The sequence below is a fragment of the Rhinoraja longicauda genome, chromosome 14, assembly GCF_053455715.1.
Source record: "Rhinoraja longicauda isolate Sanriku21f chromosome 14, sRhiLon1.1, whole genome shotgun sequence".
NCBI lineage: Eukaryota > Metazoa > Chordata > Chondrichthyes > Rajiformes > Arhynchobatidae > Rhinoraja > Rhinoraja longicauda.
In genome coordinates this window covers 24,582,334-24,593,159 of record NC_135966.1, presented here as the reverse complement: position 1 = coordinate 24,593,159, position 10,826 = coordinate 24,582,334, and the positions used below count along the sequence as shown (strand labels likewise).

At 41.4% G+C, this 10,826-nt stretch overlaps 1 protein-coding gene across 3 annotated transcripts in view; it reads right to left on the bottom strand.

Moving 5' to 3' along the window:
* Nucleotides 1-4,426: 4,426 nt before the first annotated feature.
* The window catches only part of pcyox1l (prenylcysteine oxidase 1 like), a 29,944-nt gene continuing 23,544 nt past the window's right edge, over nucleotides 4,427-10,826 (bottom strand). Inside the window, exons 6-7 of one of the 3 annotated variants that reach the window (XM_078411590.1) lie at nucleotides 9,808-10,478; nucleotides 4,427-7,998 (exon numbers count right to left, since the gene is read on the bottom strand). In XM_078411590.1, coding sequence (XP_078267716.1) covers nucleotides 9,820-10,478 — 659 coding nt within the window. In that variant the 3' untranslated portion in view covers nucleotides 4,427-7,998; nucleotides 9,808-9,819. Of the gene's footprint in view, nucleotides 10,479-10,826 lie in introns of all 3 variants that reach the window. The other 2 variants (XM_078411592.1, XM_078411589.1) reach the window with 2 other exon arrangements.

Genomic DNA, 10,826 nt, shown 5'->3' with positions numbered 1-10,826 from the left:
TTAATGCAGAGTCAAATATCATGCCGAGGTTTTTGACATGCGGTTTGACTAGGCATGTCAAAGGGCTTATAAATGTATAAGGGCTTATAAATTATAATTTAATTTGTTTGTGTCAAGCTGAGACTTAGCCAGCAATGTGTGAACTATTCAACAGAAAAGTAAGAGTAATGACACTCACCATGTACCCAAGAACAGCATGTAGAAGACTACTCCCTCCTGCTTTGGGACCTTCAATAACCTGTGAGATGGCTGTTATGGTGCCCGTTCAAAACCGCCAGTGCACCAGCCACCACTCATTAATTCATGGGCACAGCTGCCTTTTGAGGATGAGGGGGAAAGCAAAAAAAACATGGAATACAAGCACTTATTTTGTTAAATTAATAGGTCAAATTCATATCAAAACAAACAGAACTTCCAAGGACTGTGACCATAAAACATTTGAAACTACAAGAGCTCTCTAAATTCCTTCCACAGTCCCTTTGGATCATTCTAAATCAATGTTACCACCCCCACTCATTCCCCATTAGTGAATCTTCATCAATCAATTAATTAATTAAGAAACCTAATTTTCTCTATCAAAACATTAAAATATATATTGAATCTCTCCTTGAACATCTTTGCTCCTTGGTTCCCTCCCTCATGCACAATCCTAATACCTTTTGATTCAGTCCTCGTTTGCTCAGAATCTGTACCTCTGTCCCTTCCTCTGTTTGCATCATCCCTCAATCTCCCCTCTCGCTATCTGCTCTCTCCTTTCCCTCATGATTCCCCATTCACCTCCGTTCCCCTAACTCTCTAATTACAGGCCACTCGACTTGGCACACCGCTGGCCCCACCACCATTGCCCATCCTCTTCAGAGGCACCCTTGATTGCTAATTGCCCTTCATTCTGCAGCCTGCTCAACCTTACATTCTACAGCTCAACCTAATCTCTCCCATCCTCACCCAGAAAACCTTTGAGAACATTGAACTGTACAGCATAGAAACAGGCACTTCTGCCCACAATGTCCATGTCACAAATGATACCTGGTTAAACTAATCTCCTGTCTCCATGTGATCCATATCCCTCTATTCCCCCTATGTCCATGTGCCTATCAAAAAGCTCTTAAGCACTACTATCGTATCTGCCTCCACCACCACCCCTAACACTTACCACCCTCTGTGTAAAAACATGCCCAGCAAGTCTCCTTTAAACTTTGCCCCTCTCACCTTACAGCGATGTCCTCTGGTCCCTGATATGTTCACCCTGGGAAATAGGTTCCGACTGTCTACCCCATCCATGTCTCTCATAATTTTACAAACTTCTCTCAGGTCTCCACTAAACATCTTTCTGGAGAATGTTCAGCTGCCAGCCTTGTGCCTGATGTCAGCTCCTTGTGCCTGATGTCAGCAGACAGCAGCTCCCTGATGATCAATGAAGAGCTTGGTGCATCCCACTCAATCCCCTGGCCACTGGAGGCAGATTCTTCCTGTGGGGGTGGGAGCCTCTGACTCAGCTACCATCATCACTCAACACATGCAACGACCCAACACTCATGGGGGCTCTGTCTTCTGTGCTGCCGCTTGGATTACTGTTAATTTCATAGCTGCTTCTTTTCCAGAAATATCTTGAAGCCTTGCTCCTCTGCCTGCCAAGATTTTCATTCGTCTTTTATCTTGTTCCCCTTCATTGGCTTCGTTGCTGAATGCCTCCGTTCAGTCTGCAAGGGTGATGTTGTGCTTTATGTTGCCTGTCACTTTCTGCTTTCATCCCACTCTCTTCTGAAGTGTTGCAATAAGGCTCAGTGTAAGCTTCTGACTTAATGCATTACGCACCTCAGGGTTCAGTACCACATATGACAATTTCAAGTCAGCAGCCATATTCCAATCTTATATCGCACATTTCCACGATTCATTTTATTCTCTCTCATGTTAATTTCAGATCATTCGTCTCATTCGTCTCCTCCGATATGCACTTCCTCCAAATATTTACCCCTTTCTTTCCCACACCAATTATGCCATTCAGTCTCTCCTTTGTCTCTTATTTCATAAACATTTGGATTCGTTCTTCCTCCAGCCAACGCATCCCGCTTTTCACTGCAAATTAAAGCCAGATACATTCCCAGTCCTAACGTGAAATATTAACTCCATTTCTTTCTTCATAGATGTTGCCTGTCCTGCTGAGTACCTCATACAATTCCATCTGATTCACCCGTCTTCTTGCTTCCTACAAGCCACATGTAAAGAATATGATGGAATATTCTTGGATGAGTGCAGTACCAACAAATCCCAAGAAAGCCTGGCAGCAAATAGGGAAAGTAGCCTGCTTGACTAGAACCCACCCTTGTACTCTAAACATTCATTCTTCCCACCACTAGCGCACAGTGGCTGCATCATTTACAAAGTGCACTGCAGTTAATCACCAAAGCTTTCCAAATCTGCAACCTCCACCACTGAGATGAAGGATGGCAGGTTTGTCAGAACACACCACCACCATTAGCAGCACACCAGGCATCCTCCACTCTCTGTGTAAAAAAAACCCCCACCCCTCTCACCTCAAAGCTATTCCATCTAGTCTTTAACATTTCCACTTTGGGAGAAAGGATCTGACTGTCTACCCTATCTATGTTTCTCAAAGCTTAATCTAACTCGATCAGGTCTCCCCTCAACTTCGGATAACATCATACTTATTTGGAAATATATCACCATTCCTTCAAGATTGCTCAGTCTAAATCCTGAAACGCTTGACCAACAACACTGCCAGAGTACCTTTACTGGACAAACTGCAGATTCAACGAGGCAACTCACCTCTATAATTCTACGGAAACAATGATAAATTAGTGGTAATGTTAATTAAATCAACAAGTTCTGCATGGGTGCAATAATTGATGTAGTGGAGAAAGAGTTGGGGGATGGTACCAGTGTATGTTTGGAACAAGGACTGTTCGATGTAACCAATAAAAGGCAGGAAGAGCTGGGGCCCATGTGAGTGCCCATTGCTGCACCTTCAATTTGAAGAAAATTAGAGCAGTTAAATGAGAAGTTGTTGAGGGCAAGGACAGGTTCCGCCAGGTGGAGAAGAGTGTTCTGATTACTCTCTTCAACCTCTACAGACAGGATAGAGAGCATATTGACTGGTTACACCACAGCCTGGTTTGCCAACTCAAATATCCAGGAATAAAAGAGATTACAGAGTGGTAGACACTGCTAGTTTGTCAAGGATACTGATCTCTCCACCATCAAAGGGATGTATAGGCGACGCTGCCTCAAAAAGTTAGGCAGTGTCATCAAAGACCCACAGCACTCTGGCCTCTCATTTCACTCCATTGACAAGAAGGTATAGGAGTATGAAAACTGTGACCACCAGGTTCTTCCCAACAACCTATTGAACACTACAAAACACTAACCTCAACCATGTACTTGGTTTGGTTTCACAAAGCATTTCCGGGGGGAGGGGGGAGGGGCAGGGAGTTCCACTAAGATAAGGGCTACTAATTTATTGCATTTCTGTTTATTATATATTATCGATGTGTATTGCATTTACAGGCCTGTTACGCTGCTGCAAGTTAAAGGGAATGTCCCACTTAGGAGATTTTAAGTCGACTAGGATGTCGCCGAACGTCTGCCGGGGTGTCGCGGGCATGATCGTGAGGAGTCTTCAATGAATCGTAGCGGATCTCGACGCGTCGCGGAAACATTTTCCAGCTAGAAATTTCTCGGCGACAACTGGCTTGTCGCCAGGTATCGTAGCTTATTGCGGGCGCTGTCGCATGCTGTCCCCAGGTTTGCTAGGTTGTTGCAGATGCATTTAGAAGCACGTAATATTAAATTAAGAAAAGGCATTTGAAGATACCAGAAGATAGTTTTGTTTAACCAATTTATTCACCATCAGGACATTTGACAGGTAGATTGGAGGCGACAGTTTGACGGTCAGGTAAGCGTGGGAATTTTGCGATGTTTTCGAAGACGGTGTAATCTCTTAGCCAGGTGCTAGTTTCACAAAAAAAGTAACTTGTATCAACCTGACTCTGCATTGTCGTGGGGTAAAAGAAAATTTCAGCGATCTGCTACGACTTTGACAGTCGCCGGCAGTCGCCTTAAAAATCGCGTAACTGGAACAGGCCCTTAAGAATGTTTTTGTTCCCTTGTCAATACATATGACAATTAACACTCTTGACGCTTGAGAGTTTGTATCAGACGATAAATCAAGAAGCAAAGAAATGAGGCAGATAAGTGATGTTGTGGCTAACAGTCTGATCAGCCACAGTTGTATCAAATTTTGGAGTTGGCTCCACAGTCATTTTCCAGCTCCTGTTTCCTACACTGGTTAAAGAGCATCAGTGTCCTTGTGACAAATGCATTCCTATTTTTCTTTCAAATCTTTCTGTAATAGTTTGGAGAAACTGAATAGAAGAAAAATGAGCAAACTAACAGCATTTATTCACATCTTTAATTTTGAAATAGAACATGCTGATGGTAGATGGATATATGGGCGGAAGCAACACAGACATATTCCAAGTTTAATTTCAATATACACCCAGAAATTAAAAATAACTGGATATTGAAGGCACGAACCTTTTCGCTTTGAAACAAAGGTAAAGCTAGTGCATTTTGTCATAAATCATCTGCTGAATTCAATTAAGATTTCTGGTTAATTTAAACAGAAAGATAACCAGGAGAAACCCAATCTAATTACAGCATACTATTGTTGAACTGAGACATTAATAAACATTCTATGAATACTATTATTCCTGTAAGATTTCTAGAGGCTTGGCAAATGATGTTTAATGCAACAAAAAAAAATCCTGGAGGAACTCAACAGATCAGGCAGATTGAGATCCTGCATTAGGATATACCCGTAGGACTGCTGATGCAGGGCTTGACTATTCCTTTGACTACACGGATGCTGCATGATCCACTGTGTTCCTCCAGCAGTGTGTTCTTGCTCTGAATTACAGCATCTGCAGTCACTTGCATCTCCTTCATATGTTTAACATTAGTTAAGCTTTTCCTCTATGGTAAGGCCGTTCGTATCCCTGCACTGGAGAGGAAGTGATAACTACAACTAGGTGTTCATTTCTACTCTGTTGTTCTTCAAAGGAACCAACATAGGCATCCTCAGGTAGACACAAAATGCTGGAGTAACTCAGCGGGCCCGGCAGCATCTATGGAGAGAAGGAATGGTGACGTTTCAGGTTAAGACCCTTCTTCAGACTGAACCCAGGCCCATTACCACACCCATGTTTGTTTTCTCAGATCTTAACCCATAAGCATCCTCATATGGATCCATAGCTCAGGATCTGTCATGAAGGCATTCATAATCCAGTGGTGTTAAAAATAAACCAAATGCCTTTTACAAAATGGAAACTAAACCCACTGATGGAAATTCTGTGCAGAGGTACTTAAGTCAGAGGCAAATTTCATTGTTTTCACTAATACACTAGACAGATGGATTTCAAATTACATAACATTAAAAATCTGAGAGGATTTTTTTTTAAAGACACCCCCATGTAGGAGGTGGATATAAACTAATTCTTACAGGATGGTTATTCCTATCCGGGGTGTCTCTCCTTCTGAATAACATGTTCATTATTGAATCTTTCTAATTTCTGAAATAAGACTGATGATACGAGTTTATTCTGACACTGCCTCAGATGTGCACAAGTACAAATGTTACGTGGCAGTGTTTATCATGAATTTGTACGAGAAAAAAAATATGCAAATCCAAATGCAAAATAAAAACACAAATTTGAGGAAGGATATTCTTGCTATGGAGGGCGGGCAGCGTAGGTTCACTAGGTTAATTCCCGGAATGGCGGGACTGTCGTATGTTGAAAGGCTGGAGCGATTGGGCTTGTATACACTGGAATTTAGAAGGATGAGGGGGGATCTTATTGAAACATATAAGATAATTAGGGGATTGGACACATTAGAGGCAGGAAACATGTTCCCAATGTTGGGGGAGTCCAGAACAAGGGGCCACAGTTTAAGAATAAGGGGTAGGCCATTTAGAACGGAGATGAGGAAGAACTTTTTCAGTCAGAGAGTGGTGAAGGTGTGGAATTCTCTGCCTCAGAAGGCAGTGGAGGCCAGTTCGTTGGATGCTTTCAAGAGAGAGCTGGATAGAGCTCTTAAGGATAGCGGAGAGAGGGGGTATGGGGAGAAGGCAGGAACGGGGTACTGATTGAGAGTGATCAGCCATGATCGCATTGAATGGCGGTGCTGGCTCGAAGGGCTGAATGGCCTACTCCTGCACCTATTGTCTATTGTCTATTGTTCAATAAAAAATGTCAAGTAATACTTCGGCCAGATCACTTTTTCACTATTGGCAATCAATTTACTATTATGAGCAAACATAAAATAATATTGTCATTATGTTCTCTGTGATCATTAAGCTTTATTTGAATCTTAGTTTGTGAATACACAAAGCAAACCCTTCAAAGAGAAACCTCAATTTTCCTTGATATAGCAACACTCTGAACCTCAGATTTGGAAACATTCACAGACTGAAATACGATTGCAAAAAAACTCCCACAGGCACACACAAAGGAATATTGTGCAGCTCTTAAAAAAAAATTGTGGAGATAAAAAATAAACTTCTGAGGTAGACACAAAATGCTGGAGTAACTCAGCGGGTCAGGCAGCATCTCGGGAGAGAAGGAATGGGTGACGTTTCGGATCGAGACCCTTCTTCAGACTGATGTCAGGGGAGGGGACGGGACAAAGATGGGATGTAGTCGGAGACAGGAAGATTAGTGGGAGATCTGGGATGGGGAAGGGGATAGAGAGGAGAAGCAGGGACTATCTGAAGTTAGAGAAGTCAATGTTCATACCGCTGGGGTGTAAACTGCCCAAGCGAAATATGAGGTGCTGTTCCTCCAATTTGCGCTGGGCCTCACTCTGACAATGGAGGAGGCCCAGGACAGAAAGGTCCGATTGGGAATGGGAGGGGGAGTTGAAGTGCTGAGCCACTGGGAAACCAGGTTGGTTGAGTCGGACTGAGCGGAGATGTTCAGCAAAACGATCGCCGAGCCTGCGCTTGGTCTCGCCGATGTAGAGAAGTTGACATCTGGAACAGCGGATACAATAGATGAGGTTGGAGGAGGTGCAGGTGAACCTCTGCCTCACCTGGAAAGACTTCTGAGGTATCCAGATGTCTTTCCGTTAACATAAAATAGAATCCTACTTATTATCAATCTTAGCTTTACATCTATTGCAACAATTTATTTTGAATATCAGAAATTTCATTAAAATATTTTGGGTTCATTCACACATCTAAAGAATGTAACTTATTGTAATGTGTCATAGAATTATTACCTACAATTTGTTAACACAGCTACAGGACTAGTGTAAAATATTTCCCACGTTTTGTGGAATGTCTTTTTCTAGCCCAGTCTTTTCCTGCCTTCCACTTCTCATTACAACGTTATTGTGTACAGTGGGTACTCTGTTCACATCCCAACTTTATAATGGAATATTAAAATATCCCAACCTTCAACAGCCTAAAATTAGAGAAATATGGTAGCATAATGTCCGGTGTATCTGAATGCATTTGTATATCAACAACATTAAATTAATGAGCATTTTGACGTAAAATTGCTTCGATTTTTTTAATCTGACCTTATGATGCATTTGGAATTTGTAATCAAGTCAAGAAGGCTAATTCAAAGGTAGAACAATTGCTGGAGTCCCAGTTGCAAATGTAAAATATTGATGAGTATACAGGTACATGTTCTGGAAAGTGTGGTGACATGTGCGGGGTGAGGTTTTATTTTTACACAGGGTAATGGGTGTATGTCAGGGTAATACGCTGCCGGGGGTGGTGATGAAGGTATCATTTAAGAGGCTTTTATTAGGCACACAGATATGCAGGTAATGGAGGGATATAGATCATGTGCAGGCAGATGAGATTAGTTTATCTTGGCATCATGTTCAGCACAGACACTGTGGACTGAAGGGCAGGTTCCTGTGCTGTAATTTCCTATGTTCTCTCGGGAAGAACTCTCTTCTTCCCCTTTCCTGAAAAAAAATGTAAAGCTCTTCATTTAATGCAGTTTCAACGAAAACATTTGACTGCCCTGGTCTAAGTAGAGCCTAAAACATTTTTCCTGTGCTTCTTATTTCTTTCAGCAATTTTGCTTGACACACTTTAACACCTCACAGTGCCATTCCTGTCTCAAACCTATCTGCACCTTGCACTGGCATCAGGCCGCTCACATTGAGGAGGGGAGGGGTGGCACATAATGTAGTGATCCCAACCTTCTGCACTGTCTGCAGCGTTTTCAAGTTCTCCCTGTAGCCATGTGGGTTATGCCCAGATAGTTCAGTTTCCTCCAACATCTCAAATACATGCTGACTACTGCAAATTACCCCTAGTTGGGTGTGTGGCAGGAGAATCAGTGCGGAGGTGATAGGCCTATGAAAAAGAGTAGGGGACAGAGAAATATGTGGGGGGTTTGGTTAACTCCTGAAAGCTGACTTAGATCCAATGGGCGTGACCCATTACGCTCTGAGAGCCCAGCAAAGACAGGACTGTTGTAATGATTCTCTATTCCTCCCATGGGGAAAGTGTTAGAATACAATGATTTATTCATGGTAGCACAAGCAGTTTAACAAGGAGGGGCAAATGAAACATTAACTGGCATAAGGATTCAAATTCCACTGAATGCTTGCAACCAAGTCCAGTCCAACATTGCACTAATTGTTGTTGATCCAGGCGGTGTAACAACAAATATTAATGGTTCAAAACTTTAATGACCTCTCTCCTGTCACTTAACTATAGAGCATTCCCCATCCCTACTATATTAAATTCCTTCACACCTTATGTTAATAAATCAGATACAATAAAGTAGCATTGTTTGCAAAATATAAGCATAAAAATAAAAACAGCATTTGCATTTTATCTACAGCAAAGTTCTTGAGTTTACGACATCTCAAAGCATTTTACAACCAATGAAACAGTTTAGTTTCCAGTGTACTGACCACATTTCACAATGGGAGAATCTGCTTCACGAGAAATGACGATATGCTAGGACTACCGAAAGAGGTCCACTACCCCTCTTCAAAACAGTGTCATAAGTGCATCATCTGAAATTGCATCTTCAGTAGTTTTGCACTTCCTTAATGATGCACTAAATCGCGGATAGATATCAGTGATCCTGACACTGGGGTGGTGCTTATACTTAAAAACCTGACTCAAAGACTAGAACACCACCATTAAAGGCCTGGATAAACTGATTACCATTTACTGCAGTTGCAAATTGTGCTTTTGCCACATTCCACTACATTTGTTGTGATTTTAATTTGTTGAAATCTTAATCCAAATACCACAGTAATATGTTAACATCTCAGAGGTGTGCTCCAAGGTCTCCACCATGTAAAACAGTGCAACTAATATTTCAGTTTAAATGCACACACAATACAGTGGGCCACATGTGTTTTTACAGGTGTTATTGCAATATTGCTTTGTACATTAAGGTGAATTAAAAATTGCATCAAAGCTGATGGCAAATAAATTTGATTACTCAGAGGTAGTCAAGCTGGCTGTTCATATCATTGCTCATCTAATTGCTTTTCATTGTCTTTCCCTTGTCAAAACACAAGTTTTAGACTTTTGTGAAATGCAAAATTCAAACCCAAGACACAACTTTCTTCTTCCCAAAAAAAATCATGACTTAAATCCATTCATTTGATTAGCAATTAAGAACAGGGTTTAATTCTGTATTAAATTACCATTAGATTTAACAAAATTGAATCTGTTGTACTCTACACAGAAATTCACAGGTTCAAGTACAACAAGAAATGTTTGTTCGTTCAGCTTTAAATTACCTGTGCCCTTGTTCACAGTTCAGTTTTGATTTTATGTACCAAATCTTTCTGATCAATCATATCCAGATGTTGGTTCCACCGATTGTATGCCAACAAAGCTATGTTTTTGGCAGCAATGGCACTCATTTCCATGGCACTTGCAGTCCACTCTATACCGTTCAGGTAGTACAGGTTGTCATGGAGAACTATGGGAGGGATTCCTTTAGCAGAGTTGTATTGAGGATAGGCCAGCCAATCAGTGACCTGCACAGAGTAGTAGGAGCGAAAGATCGTCTTTAGTTGTTCTCTGGAGAGAGGTTTGGGGGAGAAGACCTTCCATACTGCTGCTTCCTGAGGTTGTTTTCTTTTGTAATTAGCAGTGACATTCACTGGGCAAATACTCCCCATGCTAAACATAAAGAGCTTTGGACTTTCTACCGTCAGAATTACTGCAAATGGGAAGAGTTTGGGATCTAAGAACCCAAAATACGAGGAATTAAGGTAACCATGAACTACAGAAACAATCATATGTTGGTAGTGACCTGGGAATGGTGTGATTGGTGATGTGAAACCATTGAAGGTGATATTTGTTGTTTCATGATGCAAAGGAGTTGCAATGACAACAATATCGTAGAAATCATAACCACCTTCATTTTCATTTTCATACTTCACTTGGTAAACAGGTTTATCACCTATGGAAAGAAAATATTACAATTACATACAGAAATCGATAAAACTTGCACAAAGTGTCATTAATTAATCCTGTAAAAGAACAAATCCTCCTTTTCTATTCAGGCATGAAATGGACCTGTGGCATAGTTCAATAACAGATTAGATTGTGGAATTTAACCAGCAACTCTTCTTGTTGTTTCCACTATCCTGTTATCTTCTCATAGCATACTCGCAAATATGCAGTCAGAAGAGTCAACTGCCAAAATGGAGATCTGACCGACCTATTCATTTCCTGTCAAAACAATTGTAGTCCAAAACATTTCTGGTTCTTTTAGAACATGATAATTTTGGTTAAGCAGCATAATCCT